This window comes from Bombus affinis, chromosome 10 (assembly GCF_024516045.1).
Source record: "Bombus affinis isolate iyBomAffi1 chromosome 10, iyBomAffi1.2, whole genome shotgun sequence".
Lineage (NCBI taxonomy): Eukaryota > Metazoa > Arthropoda > Insecta > Hymenoptera > Apidae > Bombus > Bombus affinis.
This window is the reverse complement of record NC_066353.1, coordinates 1,919,815-1,940,016: the sequence shown is the minus strand read 5'-3', so window position 1 is coordinate 1,940,016 and position 20,202 is coordinate 1,919,815. Positions and strand designations below refer to the sequence as shown.

Genomic DNA, 20,202 nt, shown 5'->3' with positions numbered 1-20,202 from the left:
CTTTATATATATTATACACATTCTATTATTTTAATATGTATCTATATATCAACAGGTATTAATAAAAAACGAATAACACGAATTAGCTTTTAAGCACACGTTACTCATTTTACTTTATTAGTTAATAAACAACAAGCTCAGTTTTAACATATGTTGCTATGCTAGGAATATTTTTACTTGTTATTATTCAATTCCTTCTTTAATAAGGATAACTTGGTCAAAGCTTCATCTCTCCATGCACGTCTTTCTTGAAGCTTCTCTAGCGGACACATCTCATTTAATTCATTGCTAATCTTTTCTGCCATCTCACCTTCAAATTTTGGAACTGGACCGAATGTCATACTTACATCATAAATTGAATTTTTGTACGTTTCACAGTACTTTTTCATGCCTGAAATGAAGTGATTTATTGCATTACTTATTGCCATTATGTCTTTATTTAGATGGTACTTTCATACAGTCTCCTTGTCACTTTACGAGGTATCTATTTTTATTGTACTGGCAGATTTCATTTACGCGATTTTTATCCACGAAAAAAAATTGCATCAGGAACTAAATAGAGGCATAACTTTGCTGCTAATTTGTTTTACAAAAATTAATTACAAAATTAATTTTGTTTGCTGAATAATAAAAAATTTTACCTTCAGCATTTAAATGTGCTGCTTCGAAAGCACCGAGAAATGCATATCGCATTCCAAGACCTTCACTCATGACTGCATCCATATCTTTTGCATTTAAAATTCCATCGGCTACTAATCTCCACGCTTCATTTAAAATTGCATATCTAACCAAATTTTTTTGATAAATATATAAAGATTAATAAGTTAATATATTATAAAAAAGTACATACTGTATTCGGTTAAGTGCAAAACCATCAATTTCTCTAGAAAATACAACAGGCGTTTGACCTATTTCAGTCATAATAGCTTTTGTTTGTATTGGTATCTCAGCACGCGTCCAAGGAGCTGGCACGATTTCTACAAGTGGCACATAGTACGGAGGATTTACCTATATTTAAAACAATATATATCTTTAGTTATTGCAGGAAATGTTTTAAGCTAAATATAATACATATTTATTTTATTTCATATACATATAGAATAGAAAAGCATACATACTGGATGTGACACAATAATTTGTTCACGATGTTTTAACTTTTCGCTAAATAAGGATGGACGGAAGGTAGACGTTGAAGAAGATAAAATTACTTTATTATCAACTAAGTTGTCAAGCTCGTTGTAAACCTTAAGTTTTAATGATAAATTTTCGGGAACGCATTCTTGTATAAATTTAGCTCCTTTTACAACTTCCGTTAAGTTAGACGATCCTGTTAATAATTAATTAAATTGATCTCAATAATAGATTACAGTTATATTTACTCGAATATCAATTCTATGAATATATATATATATATATATTACCCATAAACATAAGAGCGAACCTTTAATTAATTTAATTTGCTGATCCGCAGTAAGTGAACCTCTCAAAAGACTGTTACTTTCAAGACGCTTCAATTGCTGGTGAATATCTTCGAGAGCACGATTGATTTGTTCTTTTACAATGTCATAAATAATTACTTCGTATCCTACACTAGCAAAAAGCATCGCCCAACTGCGACCGATTAGACCGCTAAAATAGTTTAAGAAAATTCGGTATGCCCAATATTAATATATTTTCTAATCTTATAATTTGTTATTTTTCATTGTGTTATTTAAGTGAAATATTATATTTGATATTTACATAATAATAAATTATATATATGTAGCTATATATTGTTATACCAAAAAGCGTATGTAATCCTCTACTGTTTATCAGTAAATTTTTACAATATTATCTTATCAAAGAAGATTTAATTCAGAGCATCAGCACCATGATTTCTAAATTGTTTATGAATTATAATTTAAAAATATTTTGTAGATAAATGCAATCTTCTAGTTTCTTGTGTAAACAATTATTATTACCAATATAGTTTTGTATATTCGTTAAAAAGATTTTGTACTTATATATTTTTAATTAATAAGTTATAGATGATGAACCAGTTAAATGGTATCATCTACCGTCTGTAGTCGCAGCAATCAAATTTTATTGCCTCGTCTTGTTGGACAGACTATAAATATCTGTATTATTTGTTGTTGTATAAAAAAACTTCTCAGAAGAAAGTTGTACTGTTCCAAGGAACATATGTAATACTGAAAATACTTTTTTTGTGATTATTCTTTTAACAATATATTTATCTTTGGATATTTTTGCAAACCGTAAAAAACAAGTTCACGACCTACAGAATCATATCCTTCGGATTATATATTTCTGAGATATTTGTTTCTGATTATGTGACATTTCAATTTGCATTCAATTTCAATGTGCATATTTGTCACACATTCGTATCAAAACGTAAGCATTAATTATCATTAGAAAATATTTTCACAATTCATTGATATTTCGGTTACAAATGTTCCGAAATGAGAAAAATGAGAAATAACCATCAATTGATAATTTGTTGCTATGGTAACTGGAATTTTTTAAGCATTTCTTCGTGCATATTTTCTAATTCTTGTAGATTATGGATGTACCTGCAATTATAATTCTTTCCTTCGTGTTCTCCGATGTTCATTTATCGCGATAAACTAAATGTTTTTATTTACCCCACAGATAAAAGCGTATTGCGTAACCTGAGATATTGCGTAAAATTTTAATAGATTTAAACGTAAATATCTCAAAACTAAATGATCGGAATGCTATAATTCTATAAATTTGTTTAAATTATTGTTTGAAATTAAATTTGTTTTTTCACATTCTACAAAAATATCCAGAAATAAGTATAGAATTATCAACAAAATAATATCAGTGACCTTAAGATCTCGTGAAAAATAATCACTAAAAAACTATTTGTAGTAATTACAAGTTTTTAACAACTTTTTAAAAAAATGCAACTTTTTTCTGAGAAGTTTTCTTATATGACAACAAATAAGACATATATTTAAGTGCTCCCATTTACCTGATCCACCCTGTATACATTATATCAAATACAAAAAATATTAGATATATAATATTATAAAACAGATTAGGATGATATATTTTCCATGAAATATTCTGATGAAATTCGTATTTAAATAATTACTAGTTGCAAATTATTTTATGATATTAAAACCAAGTTATATGGAATATAATTGTGTATAAATCATTATATTGTTCATTTGTTATTAATAAAGCTAAATATATGTAAGAAATAATTAATATTATTAATTACATTCTATTTATCTATTTGTCTTTATTACCTGCCAATTATACCGATCTTTTCGCCCTTGAGAGACATCGTTTCTGAATTACTTTAAAGTATTTACAAACTTTATTCTACGAAATACGTACTTGAAGTGTACTAATGCCTTGTCTGACACTATATGAACATGCCTTTCTGATTCGTACGTATACATACATACGCATGTATTTACAAGGTATCCCCACCATTAACATTTGTCAATTTTATGAAATGTAGTTTCGAGTACATTTGATTACGTTTTTGCAGGAGCGGCTAATATCATGTGAGAATTTTGTATGTATATATATATGAAATTGAATAAAGAAGAAAAAAACACAATCATTTTCCATAATTAGTAAACAAATACAAAATATTAAAAATTTCTAATATTACTTATAAGATTCGTATAAAACCATAACATAAAGTGGGGCTTTTTAACTGCTTGTTACAGCCCTTTCTTACGGAAAATCCATTTCTAAAGTATGATTGGTTATTTAACGGGGAAAAACCTACATTAGCATCAAGGTTATATTGGGATATACAATTGAGATAAGAAATATTCACGTTCGGTGAGTACGTGAGTATTTAGAGAGGTGTACCGAACTGTTAAATCTCCTGTTATTTTTGTAAACTTTTTTATATAGTTATGTATTGTCCAATATAAACATCGTCATATTTATAAATATTATATTTGAAGTAGTGAATAATTATTTAGTTGTGTGATAATTTTTTAATAACACATAATGCCTGAAGTTTACGAGAATTACGCAGTTCCAATTTCTGAAAATCTGGATTTTTATTCTTATGAATGTGGTAATTGTTAATTTACTTTTAATTTCAGTACTTTAAACAAATGTTCAATGTGAATTCACATAATAGATTATTTGAAATATATATATGTACATATGACATAGAAATATTCATTTACATATACATATATTATTCTCTTTAAGATTTACAAGCAATGAACAATCAAGGTGTTTATAGTCCACTTAGTGGATCTCAAGCGACAGCGAGCGTCAATTCACCTATGTCTACTACATTGTCACCATTACAGGGCAATGAATTTTTAACATTAAATGATACAACAGGTACAATATCTTTTATGATATACGATTTCCTTCTTTTGCATAAAGGTACTGGAAAATATATCATTGCTTTGTTTAAGTTATTGGAGAGCCATCTATAACAATCTTGGAACAACCTATAGAAAAATTTAGATTTCGATACAAATCAGAAATGGTAGGAACACATGGAAGTTTAGTGGGATCAAATAGTGCTATTAATCGTCACAAGAATGCACCAACAGTACAAGTATATATCTGTCATTCTATTCTTATAATGTTTATCTAATATTGATAAAAAAGATCAGACATCTTGAGTTTTTAAATTATTTAAATAATAAATAAATAACACTAATACTTCATTTAGTTAAATAATTTCCTGGAGTCTGCAATAATACGGTGTACACTTGTTACATCTGACGAAGGAAGTCCCAGAATTCCTCATGCTCATAGATTAATTCGTAGAGATGGTGGTCACGATTATGATGATCCACATCATATCACAGTATCTTCTGAAATTGGATATACTGCAATGTATGTTATATAATATATTATATATTACATGTGTTACATACTATATCTTTTGTAAATTTTATGTTATATATTAAAATCTGATATGTTATTACTATTTTGTATTATACATCACTAGTATTATATGATATCTAGATTCCATGGAATGGCAATTATACACACAGGAAAAAGGCATATTAGAGATGAACTTATAAAAAAGATGCAAGCCGAAGCTTTAGAGAAAAAGAAACTTGAAAATATGAAGGCAATTCTTACTACTAGAGAGGAAGCACAAGTATGTTATTTTAATACCTTATAATTTATATTAACTATATTAATATATATGTATACTCTATAGTATACTCTCCCATATTTTTTCTAAGCTTTTAATTAAGTGTACATTTTACTTTAAAGATTAAAGTCAATGCTGAAAATTATCAAAAATGTATGAATTTGAATAGTGTTGCACTGTGCTTTCAAGCATTCATCTTAGATGATCATGGAATTATGAGGCCGATAACAGAACCTGTATATTCACATGCTATTAATAATCTTAGTAAGTGAAAAATAATAGAATATTTAAAAATACATCTTATAGAAGCAAAATAATTGAAAAAATATAATTTGATAGAGAGTGCATTAACTGGAGAACTTAAAATATGCAGAATTGATAAACACACTAGTAGTGTTGAGGGAGCAGAAGAAGTATTCATACTGGTAGAAAAAGTAGGAAAAAGTAATTATTAAATTAGTTTATTGATTTACAAAATATAAAAAGCAGTAACGTAATTTTATACAAATACTTTTAATACAATATTTTTTGTTGTAGAAAATATTAAAATAAAATTTTTTGAATTAAATGAGGATGATTGTGAAATTTGGAGTGCATATGGACGTTTTTCAGAATTGGATGTGCATCATCAATATGCTATTGTATTTCGGTAAGTTGTGTATTAGGGACAGGCTACCTTAACTTTTGACATACAAATAAAATATATAATAGCTTATATATGTATATATGTATATATATATATATATATATTTATAGAACACCACCATATAAAGATCAAAATATCACAACGACAAAAGAAGTTTTCATACAGTTAGAACGGCCATCTGATGGAGGTTGTTCTGAACCAAAGAAATTTTATTACAAACCAAGTGATAGAATTATAGGTAATAAATAAATATTAAGGGATGTACAGATACTTGAAGATAGGTTCGTGTTGAGTCAAGATCCTGGAAGTTGAAAATCACATAATTATGTCAAACACCTAAAGGTATCTTTGGGTTAAATTCAGGTTGGGAGGTAATCAAGTCGGATAGCAAGTACTTGAACATACATATGTGGTTACAAACTTACAAGATTTTGACATAAGCCGACGCAACTCTAATCGCACATTCAAAATAGCAGTAATAAATGTTTAGGTAGGAAACGTCAACGAATATCTCATTCTGGAAGTTCGGAATTATCACATATACTATCAAGTCCCAATTGTATTGGAAATGAAAATACATCAGAACTCTTAAGTAATAGCAGTCGAGAATTATCTAAAGAAATAATAAAATTATTATCTGAAGGTCCTCCAACACCAGTGTGCAAAGATTTTCTGAAAGATATGGATGTTGACAGTAAGTAAGCAATCTCTTTTTCTTTCTTAAGATAGAATTTATTGAAAAATTTTAATTGCATCATTTTGTAGATTATTTAAAATTCCTTGTTAATGGTGAAGAGGATATGTTAACCACTGATGGCCTATCAACTGTACAAGTATATATTTCTTCTATTTTCAATTTATATTAAGTCATTTATAAGATATTTTTGAATTAATAAATAATGTGAATATTCTCTTATTAGCGCCAGGATGATGTAATGTTCGCTAAAAATATACTTATTGAAATTATGCAATGTATGAAAATGGATGTAAAAAATGTAAAAGAACATGTCCAAAAACTACTCAGAGATCGATCAACATATGGGGATTCGCCGTTACATGCAGCACTTCGATATGGACAACGTGATATTATTAAATACCTGTTAATGTTATTATGTACTAATAAGGATTGTAAAACGCTGGTTAATAGCCAAAATAGTTCTGGAAAAGTAAATATACTTTTTAAAATATTTATAAAATATTTACATTAATTTTAAATTGATTTTAACATTACCAATTAGGATATTTATAAATGTACTGAATATAGTTTAATAGATATAATATCTTATTTTTAGACCCCATTGCATTATGCAGTTTTACAAAACCAACCTGAAATTGCAAAAGCATTACTTATACTTGGAGCTGATCCAAATCGAACAGATGAGCATGGATTCTCTCCACTACATGCAGCAGTAAAAAGTATGTTAAATTATTAAGAAGTAAAACTAACATACAATTACATATAATAAATATATGTAAACTAAATTAATTCCTATTTCTTTATATCATAAATTTTTGTCTCGTATTTCATAATTGCTATAATTTATTTATAATAGATAAAAATAGAATCTAGTGCTTAAAAAATTCCAGAAAAGGAGATTTAAAAAAAAATGTTAAAATACCTACAATTGATAGTCATTTTAATGCACCTATATATTTTAGTCCCCGACGCTGGGTTGTGTGTTGATGTATTACTAGTTGAAAAAGGAATAGACATTGAAGCACACAATGATGCTGGATGGACGCCATTACATCTTGCAGCTGAAGCAGGGTCATACGATGCAGTATGTTCACTTATTCGTGCTGGAGCAAATGTAAATAATACTGATATGTCTTATGGTCGAACAGCATTACATATAGCTGTTGAAGGTGGACATAAAAATGTAGTTGAATATTTACTCAAAAAGGTATGTTACTTATTATTTTAATATAAATACACAATTATTAATTATGATTATAATATATTTTTGATTTAAATATTGTTACTATTATAGACAAATATACTTGTAAATAAAAGAAACTTTAGTGGAAATACTGCTTTGCATACTGCAGTTGTACATACAGGAACACGAGCAAAAGAACTGTGTGCATTACTAATACAACATGGTGCAGATCCGCATATTCAAAATCATAATCGGAAGTCAGATGATGTACATTATTTTTTTCTGTAAAAAATATTTTATTCTAATTTCAGATGCTTCAGATGATATATAATATCCTTTATTTGATTTCTTCAATAGGTGGACGAAAAGAACGAATCACATATTAATGTGAAAGTCGAAGTAGATTCAGAAGACGAAAATATAGAAGGAACTATTGGGCAGTCATCATTTGATTTAGCTATGAATAAACCAGACGTAATTATTATTTTATATATATATATGTGAAAATATTGATTTAAAAATTTATTATCATGCGCAGTTATAGTAAGGTTTTAATAAAAAATACATTTTTTATAAAGATTTTACAGCTTTTTAATGATCAACCTGGGGAAACCACAAGCGAAATGTGTTCAGTTGCTACAAAGTTAGAATTAAAAGATGAAAATTTACAAACAAGTTGGTTAAATGATGAACACAAAAAAGAATTATCTACCCTTTTAGACAAAACACAAGGATGGCAAAAACTTGCTAAACATTTAGGTGTTGAATACTTACTACAACCATTTCAATATAGTTCAACAAGTCCATCATTGATTCTTTTAAATTACATTGACGTAAGTTATATATTTTATTATTATGAGACTACTGAAATCTTGAATGGTAAGAAATATACAAAATTTTTTAGGTAGAGGCATCCCTATCGCTCACAGATATACAAACAGTGTTAAGAGAAATTGAAGAGGAAGAAGCAGCAGATTACATAAATGGAATTTCATCTACATGTTCATAAAATATCCATTTGTTCCAAAAAATATTTACATAATAAAATGTACATATACTAATTGTACATCACTATTATATACTTTTTAATTTTATAACAGTTACATTTATTAAAATGTGATAAAAATATTTACTATACATGTATATGTATATATATATAAAAGAATGTTAAGTATTTGAAGATTTAATTATATTTTACACTACCAGTTTAGACATATAAAAATACTATGTATATCGAATTTTTGTATTAAAATAATTTATTTTACAAGTATGCTAAATGTAACTTGTGATTTACTTTATTGTATCACAATACAGATAATATTGATACATAGCCGAACCAAAGTTATGTATCATGTACTTCTTATCATCCCAACCTATAAATAAAATAACTGTTTATATAGTTTAAAAATTTCAATTTTATAGGTCTTGAAAAATTTATTGTGTTGCATCACTGAATGCCTTTTAAAGACATCCTGTATATCTACGTATTTACATTCAAGATAAAAGGAGCATCTTTATGATAAATAAAGCATGTACTCAATTGTGCAGCTTATAGGGAACAGCTGTTCCGCATAGTATAGTATTCATTCCCGCGTGAAAAATTTTGTAACATTTTGTATTAGATTATCGTTTCTTCAATTTTAATAATATTTATATTATAATAATCATAGTTGAATGTTGAAATGAATCATATTTACGAAAGACAGATCGTTTTTAATTTTATGAAAGGATAGTGTATTGATTTTAAAATATTAAAGTAAAAGCGTTATTTTTAAAAAAATAATAGTTAATTAATTTGAAACGGACGATGGATAAGTTAAGGAGAGCTTTAAGTGGTAATGATCAATGCGATGAAGAAAGTGGTATTATTACTCAGGTAATTAATGTCATATTAAAGTTATATAATTATTAATAATATTAGTTTTTTGATATACATATAATTTTATTTTATTCATATGGAATTATTGTTATGAATGCATACAATTTTTAATGGAATACAGATGTGGATTCTTTGGTAAGCTTGTAGATTAAAACAGGATGCAAAGTTGTGTATATTTTTCAACATAACTGTATATATCAACACGTGAAGAATTTTTAAATTTAAGATAAATTGTATAAATTTTTATTTTTAGGTTATGGATCAATCTACATTAAGTTGGTCTACTCGAATAAAAGGTTTTGCTATTTGTTTTATTGTTGGTATCCTCTGCTCCTTCCTTGGATCCTTTGCCTTATTTTTACACAAAGGACTCACAGTATTTGCTGTATTTTATACATTAGGCAATATCATCTCATTAGCAAGGTAAAATAATATATTAAAATCGAATATCATTAAACTTATATCTAAGTATTTACATGATACATTTTCTTTATAATCTGCTTCTTTACTTAAGGGGCCTCAACAATGAATAATTCAGTGAATTCGTTAATATAGTATAACAAGAACTACAAAAATTAGATTAGCATAGATTCAGTGTAATCATTTTCCTAATAATCCTTTATTTTATTATAATTACATATAATATTTGTTTTCAATGAAATTTATAGTTGAGTATAATCATATAATTCTGATAAAAGAAAAATATTTTTTATTTTATTCATAGCACATGCTTTTTGATGGGTCCATTCAATCAGTTTAAGAAGATGTTTGCTCCAACAAGAGTCGTGGCAACTGTTTTAGTATTTATCGCAATTGTAATGACATTATTTGCAGCTTTGCATGTAAGTATAATATAATAAAGTTTGTTATACATGAATATTATTCCCTATATAAAATAACATTTAACTCAATTAATATGCATATTTTTAGTTGAAGAATCCTGGGTTGGCTCTTATGTTTATAATTATTCAATCATTGGCAATGACTTGGTATTCCTTGTCTTATATCCCCTATGCACGTGATGCTGTCAGAAAAACTCTGGAGTCATGTATCACATGAAAAAGCTTGCAAAACGTACAATAATATCCCTAACTTAACAAAAATGTTCAAACTTATATACTGTTATTTTATATTATATAAATTATAAACTGAAATAAAAAAATTAATTAAGGCACAATGTAGTATTAACCAACTAGAAATTTTTACAATTAAAATATACGTATACCTCATAAGATGTATACCATAAGATGTTTTTGCACATATATTTAATATTGTAATATTTTATAATATTGTAAATAAAGGAAAGTAAAGGAATCTACTAAGTTTATGTAAGATATGTAATATTATAATGTTATTTCTTTTGTAATGTTTATTACGTCTTATATTTATTAATCTTTGTACAGTGTATTAATAATTTTATATATTAAATGGAAATCAAATTATTTATTGCTCGTAATATGAATTTCTTTATCTTTTTATCTATCTATTATCTTCTACTTATAAGTATGTATGTCTGTAAATGTATATTTTGTATAATACTGACTTAATCTTGCTTTAACTATTATTATAATTAAACTAATAATGTAATATACTATACTAATGTACTACTTATACTAATAATGTAATTATAAAAAATTCGCTTTCTAATTTTAATAGTAAACACTAGAAGGCAATGAAAAAACGTAAATTTAAAATATTGCTAAAATGTCCCGTTACGATTAATTTTTCAAGTACAATTTATATCTTCATTTTTTAAAACTATCATGAAGATTAGTAAAAGATTATAAAAGTTAAATAGATTATTTTATTTTAATTATATAGATTAGTATGAAATACATGAAGATAAATGGTACTTTGATTAATTTGTTTTCATTTAAAAATTAAACGTTGAATATTGAACAACCAATCACATCTCATCATAATTGCAACCACCAATCATGATTCAATACGATATTTCGTCATACACGGATGGAAGTTCTAGTTGGTTGAAGGTATAAACAATAATTTCTTTTACGTCCTTCGATTAACAGCAACAGGTTCTAAGTACAAAGAAAATTCTTTAGCAGCCATTGTACCTTTAACGCGCGGGTCGCGATCGGCTCATGAAGTGTTCGATAAACCATCCTTTATTCTGCGTATCTTAATATTTATTGACATACTTTCAGTAAGTGAAATTTTCCAACTTTAATATATACTTAAAATTACACTATAGATAGATGTCATATAACGTTGAGAAGAGCTGAAAAAAAATAGTAAATAACCGTTAGGAAACGTAGATTTAAAATATTTAGCGTAATATTTTAATGCGATTTACAATATAATACAGTGTTCGCATTTATACTAGGCTATCTGACAGGATATCACAATCATTACATGCAATTACGCCGAAGTCATTACGTATATAATTAGTAGGTGGGAAAGAACAAACTTCATATTCTTTTAATTATATATTGTAGAATTTTATTAAAAGTTACATCCTATTTTTTAATTGCATACATTAGTGATTCATATTACTTATATTTTTACAGAAGAAAATTTAGATCTAATTTGCTTAAGATACGAAAATGCCTGCACCAGAAGCTGATTGCCATAGTCGTAAAGCTAATTTTAAATTCAATTATAAACATGAAGTAAGTTAATCAATTATATATTTATAAAGCACATAATTTATAAAAATATATAAAATATTATGTTACATTCTTTAATGAACAAATATATTCCATATATGTAAAAATGAATTTTTGAATTATTGTTTTATGCAATGTTGTACAAATTACTATTATAGGAAGCACGTAGAAGAAGAAATGAAATATCAGTGGAATTACGTAAAGCTAGGAAAGATGAACAGTTACTAAAACGGAGAAATTTAAATATAGGCAAAGAATCACAAAACTCTGTGAGTGAAAGTGATCACTCACTTCTTTCATCAATAGATGAAATTGTTAATGGCATGAAATCTTTGGATGAAACAATTCGACTTCAAGCAACGCAGACATGTAGAAAAATGTTAAGCCGGGAAAAAAGTCCACCTATAGATAATATGATACAGCGTGGAATTGTTCCACTATGTGTTGAATTTTTGGATTATCATCACAAGTATATATATATATATATATACATATATATAATAATTTTGTTTTAATCTTATTCAGTGTATGTGTAAAGTATTATTTATATTAAATATTTGTAGCACTGCATTGCAATTTGAAGCAGCGTGGGCTTTAACGAATGTAGCATCTGGTACAACAGAACAAACTCTTGCTGTTGTTAAACATGGTGCTATACCAAAATTGGTTGCACTACTTAAATCTGCATCACCTAATGTTGCTGAACAAGCTGTATGGGCACTTGGAAACATTGCTGGAGATGGAGCAATGGCTCGAGATCTTGTTCTTGGAACTGATGCTATGCCACTTTTATTAGAGTTAATTAAACCTGACACTTCTGTATGTACAATATACATATTCATTTTAATGAAGGTATAATAGTATTATTAAGTTTGTTATCATTGCAGATAACATTTACACGTAACATTGTTTGGACATTATCAAATTTGTGTCGTAATAAAAATCCTCCACCTCCATTTGATGTTGTGAGAACCGCTCTTCCAGTGCTAAATCGTTTACTTAGCAATAGTGACAAAGACATACTTGGTAAATTGATTATTTTTATGTAACATTTGCTGCATTTTTAACTATAAATATAAATCTAAATCTTGTAACTATAAACAAGTTTTTCACTATAGCTGATGCTTGCTGGGCTCTTTCATATCTTACTGATGGTCCTAACGATAAAATACAAGCAGTTATTGATTGTGGGGTTATCCCAAAACTTGTACAATTACTCGGTTCAACTGAAGTGACAGTCTTAACACCAGCACTTCGGTCTGTTGGAAATATAGTTACAGGCAATGATGCACAGACAGATGTGATAATACAAGCAGGTGGTTTACAATATTTAGGTTTATTGCTACAACATCATCGCCTCAATATTGTTAAAGAGGCAGCATGGACTATCAGTAATATTACTGCTGGAAACATGGAACAAATTCAAGAAGTTATAAATGCTGCATTGTTACCACCTTTGATACATGTTCTAGAGTGTGTAAGTTAAGAGTGTAAATTATGTTTTTTAACTAATTAATTATTAAGAATATTATAATGTATTTAATTATAATTATATATTTTATTTTTTAGGGAGATTTTAAATCTCAAAAGGAGGCAGCATGGGCAGTAACAAATTTGACATCAAGTGGATCGGTACAACAATTAGCCCAATTAGTACAATTGGGAGTGCTTGGGCCATTTTGCAATCTTTTAGAAGCTAAAGATTGGAAAACAATAATTGTTGTTCTTGATGGTTTAAGTAATATCTGCAGTGCAGCAGAAAAAATGGGAGAAGTTGATAGAGTAGCTATTATGATAGAAGAAGTTGGAGGTTTGGATAAATTAGAAGCTTTACAACATCATGAAGTAGAACAAGTATATCAAAAAGCTACTGCAATGATAGATACTTTCTTCTCAGAACCTGTAAGAAAGTTTATAAAAAATTTAGTATTTAATTACCAATAACTGTACTTGTATATCATATAAAAAGATTTTTTTTATAGGAGGCACAGGAATCAACATTGGCAACACCTGCAGTAGCTGATGGTCAGTTGGAGTTTAAAACAACTGAAACTGCACAGAGCGGATTCAATTTTTAAAACCCCTTGATCAGTTTTACGTCATTTAATATACTAGTGTGTGTTTCAGTTCATTTTGTAAATAGATTTACATCCTTCTGTCGTTAAAAATGAACATTAAAAACGAAATTTTCTGTCTCTTTCATAATGCTTTATTGGACATCAATTTCCAATTAATGTTCCTCTCTATATATAGCTTTCAAGTTATTTGTTTTCATTTTTCCTTTTAATAGAATTCGCTATTTATCATTCCTGGTATTAATTTCAGAATATTCTGTAATGTATGAATTATGTATTTTGCGATATTCTAAAATCATTTTAATGTTTTGTGTCCTTTTTTCAAATTTACAATACATACGTGTTGAAACATTAATTTTTGTATTTAATCATTGTTTAAATTTTATGTATGGATTATTTTTATGTCTTTTTATTATATATGTAATTGTCATGATTTATTAAATTATGTGTCTATAAAATATTATGAACTACATTACTTATATACATTACAATTTATATGTATTTTTTAATAAAATTTTGATACAAAAGTTAACATGTATTGATAGTGTAGTTCTAAATAATCTTATATAATACAGTCATAAGCGTTGAACAAGTAATTTATATATTCAGTGTCATAGTTCTAAATATTCAATAATAATTACAAGCTGATATAAAATTAACTTAAATCAATACAATTTCTTGCTATAAATAAAGTCATGTATAATACATACTTAACCGTTTTAGGCTACAAAGACTAGATGAAATTATAATATGAATTTCTTATCCGATTATAGGAGTATGTCATGTAAGCACACGATGTATTCATCTAAAATGTTTCTGGATTGGCAAGTTGTTTATATACGTGCATTATTTCATTATAAAAATTTTGTTCGCATAATTGTTAAGTACTATTATAGAAATATTAATGTCATAAAATATTTATTTAACATGCTGCTACCTATAAAATTATTTTCTCCTAAACAAAACATTTTATTTCGTTTAAAGCTTGCATTAGCTGCACTGCATTTAATAAATACTTGTTTTGAAGTTTTAAATACTAATTACTATCGGCCAAGAATAAAGTCGCTTTGATCATTTACTAAAAAGTGATAAACAAATGCAGCTTTCTTTCGGTCAATTGTTGCTTGGATGATCTGAGTACGACTACTTTGATTTCTATCACATCTACTTCTTGGTGGATCTCTTAAAAAAATTGATCCAAATATTGTTGCTACAATATAAATGAATAACAAATAAGTTTTTTAATTATAGCAATAAATAGTATAGTGTAGAGCCTTACCGAGGGTTTTGGCATCCAATTCATTATCTTGAGTATGATTTAATAATTCTTGCAAAAAATAACAAATATAAACAAAAACTGTTCTCCTTATTTCTGGAAGTTGCATTACAATCTACGACAAAATATTTTAAATAATAAGGAACATAACATATAGTATTATCTTTTCTTAAACAATTATAGATTTACACACCTGTTTGCACTGTAAATAATTTGTTGCTGCGGATAAGCATACACTATGAAGATTATACGGGATTAAAGGTTCTGCTGTAGATTCTAAAAGTAAAAGTAATGCTTCTGCAACTGAATGTACGCTACCAGCTTTGTAGAAGTTAAGGAATCAGAATTATTTATAATAATATATAATATTGTAAGTTAATATTTAGATTAGGATACGCATTGGATCTTGGCTCCAATTGTCTAGCCAATCTCTTATTGCTATAATTTCACTGGGAAGTCCGGGTGTCTCAAAAAGCCCCGTCGTTTTTATACCATGTCGATACAATCTGTCAACTAATAGCCATATTTCTTTAGGTATAGCATATGGTTCTTGAGAAAGATTTTTATTATTTTCCTACAATTCGATGAAATAAAGTAATATTAACTTAACTGTAGTATTTTAGTTTTATTCTTTTATATACAGGATGTTCCATTTAAATTGTACCATTCAAATATCTTGGAAACTGTTGATGATATTAAAAGATATTTCAGATCAAAATTGAACGATTTGAAAGGACACATAATTTGATGTAAGAAATTTTTCCCAAATGACCAGCAGCATTAATTGAATTAATTTAAATAGGATACCCTATGTATATAATTTATATATATATATGTAATACGCTTACGAGTTCCATTAATCTACCGATAGGAATTTCTCTAATTGGTACTGGAATGTGAACTAAAGCTTCCATTGAAGATCCGAAACAGCTTCTTTCATAAGTACCTAAGAAAATTATATAATCTGCCTTTTTGTTTCTTAAAAGCAATGTAGTAGCGACTAAAAGTATTGCTACCTGTAACAGTTATGAATATATCCTTTCCTCCCTCAAGATGTAAAATTAAAATATCATATAATTTATCTTCTCCAGAATTTAATTTACATGCCGATCTTTTGTCGACATATATTTCGAATCTAGTATCACATTTCTCTCCTAAATATGATGTATAAATAGGATTATAAAATATCTAATCAAGTTAAGAAAAAGAGGAAGAAATCATACCTGGTTTTATAAAACCTTTAAACGGTTCTATATCCAGCCAATCTTTACAATAACTAGCATCGCCTAATTTTTTTATGAATTCGAATTGAACTGGTACCTATGAACAGTATAATTATTATATACACAATAAGTGTATAAGTTTGAAAAATTTATTTACCTGGCCAGTATTAGCAATAATAAGTTCTTTGCTGCTAGGTTCAAGAAATTTCAAAGTATCAAATATGATTTCTGTTGTATCAACCATCACTTGTGGTAAAAATTCGTTTTCTAACTTATCAAGTTTTTTCATAACTTCTTCATGAATCTTACGATATTTTGTCATATCTATGATCCTGATCTATAAATTTTTAGATATAAAAATATAAAGCTCAAGAATATATAATTTATATATTATTAAAAAATATTTATATTTACCTGAGAATCAAAAATTGCACTAACGGGTTTATGATCCGAAATTTTTAATTCAGGATGACTTTTATAATCTATTGATGTAATTGCTTCACCTTTCCATAGTATACGATCACACCATGCTGGTGCTCTACCTTTCTCACTGTGATTATATACATTTATGCTCAATGAAAAGTTTTTAAATACAAAGAGAAAAATTGTAAATGTAATTGTGAAACCTTGAGTCCCAATTATCGGTGCCTGGGTCATATTTATATGTTGGTTTGAATGTAATTTCTGCTTCTTGAAATCCTTGTAAAACGCGGCCTAATCGTCGTTGTTGACCTAATTGATCTAAAGCTAAGATAGGAGCATAGTTTTCTGCATCTATATGTTGTTTAGCAACTAGAACATCCATTTCTGTTATTCGATAATTCAAGTCTCCTAACCAATAGATCTGGCTATATTAAAAATTTTTGTGTTTTTAAATATACTTCTATTAATATATACTCTGAAACAATATTTGAATAAAACACTTACTCATGATCTTTAAAACTTTTAGGTGGAACATATTTTGCAAAAGATAATCGCGCACATATATCTGCATAATCTTGATTTCGTCTTTCATATTCTTCACAATGTGCTGCTAAATGAGCATTAACAAAACAAATCGATGTATTGTGAATAGAGCAGCTTACTGCTACGCCTCCTTTGTTACCCTGATAAGATTTAAATTGCTATAATACCGCACATATTGAATTTTGAGGCGTTTAATCATTTAGAAGACATGATAAATATTACCATTTTACCCATGATACCAGTACCTACTGTATCAACTGATACATCTTTTATATAAGGTATATGACCATGTAAAGCATATATAAGTAACATCATACCGACTAATCTCACAATAGCTACTTGCTCATACACACCATCTGGATGAAGAGATTTTGCTACAACTTGCCTATAAACATATTAATAGCACGAATAGCAATAATAACTTTGATGTACTGTTCAATAATATTTTTAAATAATTATAAAAACGTAAATATTTCCTTATAAATTTTATACCTCCACTCTTCTTCTCTTGGAGTATCATTAAAAAGAAACGCTTCTTTAGTTAAATCTAATTCTTGAAATCCAATTGCATATACATCAGGAGGTGTTTTATCATAACTCAACCACTCACGCAATTTAATACCATTTGGCGGTTGGCCATTTACATTCCATGTACCAATAAATATACTATAATAAATTGGTTATAGACTGACAAATAGAAATATTTCATATTTAATAATATATAAGGAAAATAAAACAAACCGAAATGTTTTACTGTATGTATAATCATCTTCTTTGCATGCCATTTGATATCGCACTGCTGATTCTCTGGCAGCTACTGGTGATTTGCCAGAAGCAATGCTGCGTCTTGTTACAACTAAAACTGGACTTTCTAAATCTACCAACTATAAAGAATATTTTAAAATTTCCATTATTAATTTCTAAAAAAATATCATTATAATAAAAATTAGTATAACTACTAACAGGATCGGTATTATCTTGTATTTCTTCATTGGTATTAGAACTTAAATTACGTGTATTTCCTGTCAATTTTTGAACCCATAAAAACTCTGATGCTGAATTCTTGGTTTTTTGATATACTATAATGATTAAAAAACATATATTAACTATTAATAGAAAAATATTGTTGATAATATAAAATTAAATGATAAATAACATGATTACCTTCTATAGCCCTAAATATCTCAGACACTAAGGAGCTAGTTGCTACTCCAGGCCTCATTTCAAATACAAGGTGTAATTTCCTTGATGTAACATTCAGATAAACATCTAAACCATCTTGTTGCTTTTCATCAGTATCTAATAAATGAAATTTGATAAATTGTAGATAAAATATTATAATAGTTGTAGTTCAATTGTAACTTGCAATTACATATAAATTGATTATTAAACATGTAAACAATTAAATAAAATTACATACTTATATTACATTTAAAATCTTGATCAATAGGCAATACTCTTTCTATGGTAAGATCACTATAAACTTGAGGAGGTGTTCTTGAAGTAATTAAAATAACCAATGCATGAGTGGTTCCCTTGTTAAGAAGTGCTATAATTCGTGCAGCTTTAACCCAACCTTGTATCAATGATGCATCCATTGCCTTTATAAATAATTAAGGTTTTATAAATATATATCTTATATATATTCTTTGAAAACGCAAGAGACAATAATCTTGCTTTTTAATAAAAGGATACAATTATTACAGTCTCCCCTGAGACAAATTTTGATTGTACAATCATTGATTGTTCTGATGATGACATTTTTATCAATAAAGTATTATCTACTGCTTGAAAGACTTAATAGAAAATCCTTGTGTGGTGGATGAATACTCTTCATATAAGTGTCAAATATTAATGAAATTATAATTTAATTCTATCAAAGATTTATTTATTATTATGTCTAATAAGAGTGACAATAAGAATAATGTATATGCTTGTTTATACTAATAGTAATGAATCAAAATAATCTTACTAGTGTTAATAATATAATTTTCATAAAGCTAAATAAAATGATTATTTTTTATTAACGAATTTTCGTCATAAAATGTTATTTTCTTTCCAGATCAAACATTACCTTATCTTATTTGTACTAAAACTCAGCTATCATTGCATTTTTTTCATATAGACTGCTATATCTTTTTAAAATATGTTCCAGTACAATTACTAATTAATTTATACTATATAGTTTAATTTATCACTGAGGAGAAAGGAGTGACAAAGTACGATAATTGACATTAGACATGATTAAATTTGTTTCCCTCGTGTGTGTCAAAGAAATCAGTAGATATATAGCTTTGTTAGTTTCAATATGTGTATGGGTATTGTATATACATATATTCGTCAATGAAAATGTGTATACACAAATGGAGTGTTTCCATGAGATAAAAGAAAGATAAAAGGATTTCTCATTAAACTCGTTAAAATCAGTTAGATCTAGTTAGATCTTCTGATTCATTTATATAAAATAAAACATTATTAAAATATTTACATTTTACACATGTATCTGTA

General features: G+C 27.3%; 5 protein-coding genes across 11 annotated transcripts; 3 read left to right on the top strand and 2 right to left on the bottom strand.

Moving 5' to 3' along the window:
* Positions 1-82: 82 nt before the first annotated feature.
* On the bottom strand, positions 83-3,474 carry LOC126921377 (lambda-crystallin homolog). 2 transcript variants are annotated; one of them, XM_050732920.1, is made up of 6 exons: positions 3,367-3,474; positions 1,442-1,629; positions 1,119-1,327; positions 851-1,008; positions 642-784; positions 83-391 (listed from the first exon to the last, which is right to left on the bottom strand). In XM_050732920.1, the coding sequence occupies exons 1-6, from the start codon at positions 3,429-3,431 to the stop codon at positions 174-176; spliced, it is 981 nt and encodes a 326-aa protein (XP_050588877.1). In that variant the 5' UTR covers positions 3,432-3,474; the 3' UTR covers positions 83-173. The 2 variants fall into 2 exon arrangements, with proteins under 2 accessions (XP_050588877.1, XP_050588878.1); XM_050732921.1 differs by having other exon boundaries at positions 3,276-3,437.
* A 60-nt stretch (positions 3,475-3,534) lies between these two features.
* On the top strand, positions 3,535-8,930 carry LOC126921359 (nuclear factor NF-kappa-B p100 subunit). Of its 2 annotated transcripts, XM_050732876.1 has the most exons (19): positions 3,535-3,550; positions 3,708-3,825; positions 4,210-4,347; positions 4,425-4,570; positions 4,688-4,854; positions 4,987-5,125; positions 5,245-5,386; positions 5,462-5,566; positions 5,660-5,771; positions 5,879-6,006; positions 6,259-6,462; positions 6,534-6,601; positions 6,689-6,934; positions 7,061-7,184; positions 7,428-7,672; positions 7,760-7,915; positions 8,006-8,122; positions 8,227-8,481; positions 8,553-8,930. In XM_050732876.1, the coding sequence occupies exons 3-19, from the start codon at positions 4,221-4,223 to the stop codon at positions 8,655-8,657; spliced, it is 2,586 nt and encodes an 861-aa protein (XP_050588833.1). In that variant the 5' UTR covers positions 3,535-3,550; positions 3,708-3,825; positions 4,210-4,220; the 3' UTR covers positions 8,658-8,930. The 2 variants fall into 2 exon arrangements, with proteins under 2 accessions (XP_050588833.1, XP_050588832.1); XM_050732875.1 differs by lacking the exon at positions 3,535-3,550 and having other exon boundaries at positions 3,708-4,069.
* Positions 8,931-9,124: 194 nt separating this feature from the next.
* On the top strand, positions 9,125-10,698 carry LOC126921381 (vesicle transport protein SFT2B). 2 transcript variants are annotated; one of them, XM_050732941.1, is made up of 5 exons: positions 9,126-9,524; positions 9,649-9,662; positions 9,781-9,950; positions 10,252-10,369; positions 10,458-10,698. In XM_050732941.1, the coding sequence occupies exons 3-5, from the start codon at positions 9,784-9,786 to the stop codon at positions 10,584-10,586; spliced, it is 414 nt and encodes a 137-aa protein (XP_050588898.1). In that variant the 5' UTR covers positions 9,126-9,524; positions 9,649-9,662; positions 9,781-9,783; the 3' UTR covers positions 10,587-10,698. The 2 variants fall into 2 exon arrangements, with proteins under 2 accessions (XP_050588897.1, XP_050588898.1); XM_050732940.1 differs by lacking the exon at positions 9,649-9,662 and having other exon boundaries at positions 9,125-9,524.
* An 826-nt stretch (positions 10,699-11,524) lies between these two features.
* LOC126921365 (importin subunit alpha) lies at positions 11,525-14,359 on the top strand. Of its 2 annotated transcripts, XM_050732893.1 has the most exons (9): positions 11,532-11,691; positions 11,872-11,939; positions 12,056-12,157; positions 12,313-12,623; positions 12,718-12,973; positions 13,042-13,180; positions 13,273-13,631; positions 13,724-14,056; positions 14,137-14,359. In XM_050732893.1, the coding sequence occupies exons 3-9, from the start codon at positions 12,092-12,094 to the stop codon at positions 14,230-14,232; spliced, it is 1,560 nt and encodes a 519-aa protein (XP_050588850.1). In that variant the 5' UTR covers positions 11,532-11,691; positions 11,872-11,939; positions 12,056-12,091; the 3' UTR covers positions 14,233-14,359. The 2 variants fall into 2 exon arrangements, with proteins under 2 accessions (XP_050588849.1, XP_050588850.1); XM_050732892.1 differs by lacking the exon at positions 11,872-11,939 and having other exon boundaries at positions 11,525-11,691.
* A 346-nt stretch (positions 14,360-14,705) lies between these two features.
* On the bottom strand, positions 14,706-19,990 carry LOC126921360 (type II inositol 1,4,5-trisphosphate 5-phosphatase). 3 transcript variants are annotated; one of them, XM_050732880.1, is made up of 19 exons: positions 19,769-19,990; positions 19,390-19,567; positions 19,115-19,295; positions 18,859-18,993; positions 18,658-18,773; positions 18,436-18,578; positions 18,187-18,360; positions 17,917-18,079; positions 17,656-17,834; positions 17,355-17,576; positions 17,143-17,278; positions 16,886-17,065; positions 16,729-16,825; positions 16,522-16,659; positions 16,354-16,451; positions 15,902-16,079; positions 15,699-15,826; positions 15,509-15,620; positions 14,706-15,439 (listed from the first exon to the last, which is right to left on the bottom strand). In XM_050732880.1, exons 2-19 carry the CDS (start codon positions 19,453-19,455, stop codon positions 15,273-15,275), a joined length of 2,613 nt encoding a protein of 870 aa, XP_050588837.1. In that variant the 5' UTR covers positions 19,456-19,567; positions 19,769-19,990; the 3' UTR covers positions 14,706-15,272. The 3 variants fall into 3 exon arrangements, with proteins under 3 accessions (XP_050588837.1, XP_050588836.1, XP_050588835.1); XM_050732879.1 differs by having other exon boundaries at positions 19,390-19,525; XM_050732878.1 differs by having other exon boundaries at positions 19,390-19,990.
* Positions 19,991-20,202: the final 212 nt, after the last annotated feature.

What these genes read in the sequence shown, in the direction of transcription:
- LOC126921377 (XM_050732920.1), bottom strand. Translation starts at nt 3,431, where the DNA reads ATGTATACGTACGAATCAGAAAGGCATGTTCATATAGTGTCAGACAAG. An exon ending in AAATTATTGTGTCACATCCA is followed by an intron (nt 1,009 to 1,118) that starts GTATGTATGCTT and finishes TTTTAAATATAG; the next exon opens with GTAAATCCTCCGTACTATGT. An exon ending in TTTGCACTTAACCGAATACA is followed by an intron (nt 785 to 850) that starts GTATGTACTTTT and finishes AAATTTGGTTAG; the next exon opens with ATATGCAATTTTAAATGAAG.
- LOC126921359 (XM_050732875.1), top strand. Translation starts at nt 4,000, where the DNA reads ATGCCTGAAGTTTACGAGAATTACGCAGTTCCAATTTCTGAAAATCTG. An exon ending in ACATGCTATTAATAATCTTA is followed by an intron (nt 5,387 to 5,461) that starts GTAAGTGAAAAA and finishes ATAATTTGATAG; the next exon opens with AGAGTGCATTAACTGGAGAA. An exon ending in GGTAGAAAAAGTAGGAAAAA is followed by an intron (nt 5,567 to 5,659) that starts GTAATTATTAAA and finishes TTTTTGTTGTAG; the next exon opens with AAAATATTAAAATAAAATTT.
- LOC126921381 (XM_050732940.1), top strand. Translation starts at nt 9,456, where the DNA reads ATGGATAAGTTAAGGAGAGCTTTAAGTGGTAATGATCAATGCGATGAA. An exon ending in AAAGTGGTATTATTACTCAG is followed by an intron (nt 9,525 to 9,780) that starts GTAATTAATGTC and finishes TTTTATTTTTAG; the next exon opens with GTTATGGATCAATCTACATT. An exon ending in CATTATTTGCAGCTTTGCAT is followed by an intron (nt 10,370 to 10,457) that starts GTAAGTATAATA and finishes GCATATTTTTAG; the next exon opens with TTGAAGAATCCTGGGTTGGC.
- LOC126921365 (XM_050732892.1), top strand. Translation starts at nt 12,092, where the DNA reads ATGCCTGCACCAGAAGCTGATTGCCATAGTCGTAAAGCTAATTTTAAA. An exon ending in TTTTTGGATTATCATCACAA is followed by an intron (nt 12,624 to 12,717) that starts GTATATATATAT and finishes AAATATTTGTAG; the next exon opens with CACTGCATTGCAATTTGAAG. An exon ending in TAGTGACAAAGACATACTTG is followed by an intron (nt 13,181 to 13,272) that starts GTAAATTGATTA and finishes TTTTCACTATAG; the next exon opens with CTGATGCTTGCTGGGCTCTT.
- LOC126921360 (XM_050732878.1), bottom strand. Translation starts at nt 19,455, where the DNA reads ATGTCATCATCAGAACAATCAATGATTGTACAATCAAAATTTGTCTCA. An exon ending in TTATTGCTAATACTGGCCAG is followed by an intron (nt 16,826 to 16,885) that starts GTAAATAAATTT and finishes TACTGTTCATAG; the next exon opens with GTACCAGTTCAATTCGAATT. An exon ending in TAAAGGTTTTATAAAACCAG is followed by an intron (nt 16,660 to 16,728) that starts GTATGATTTCTT and finishes CATCATATTTAG; the next exon opens with GAGAGAAATGTGATACTAGA.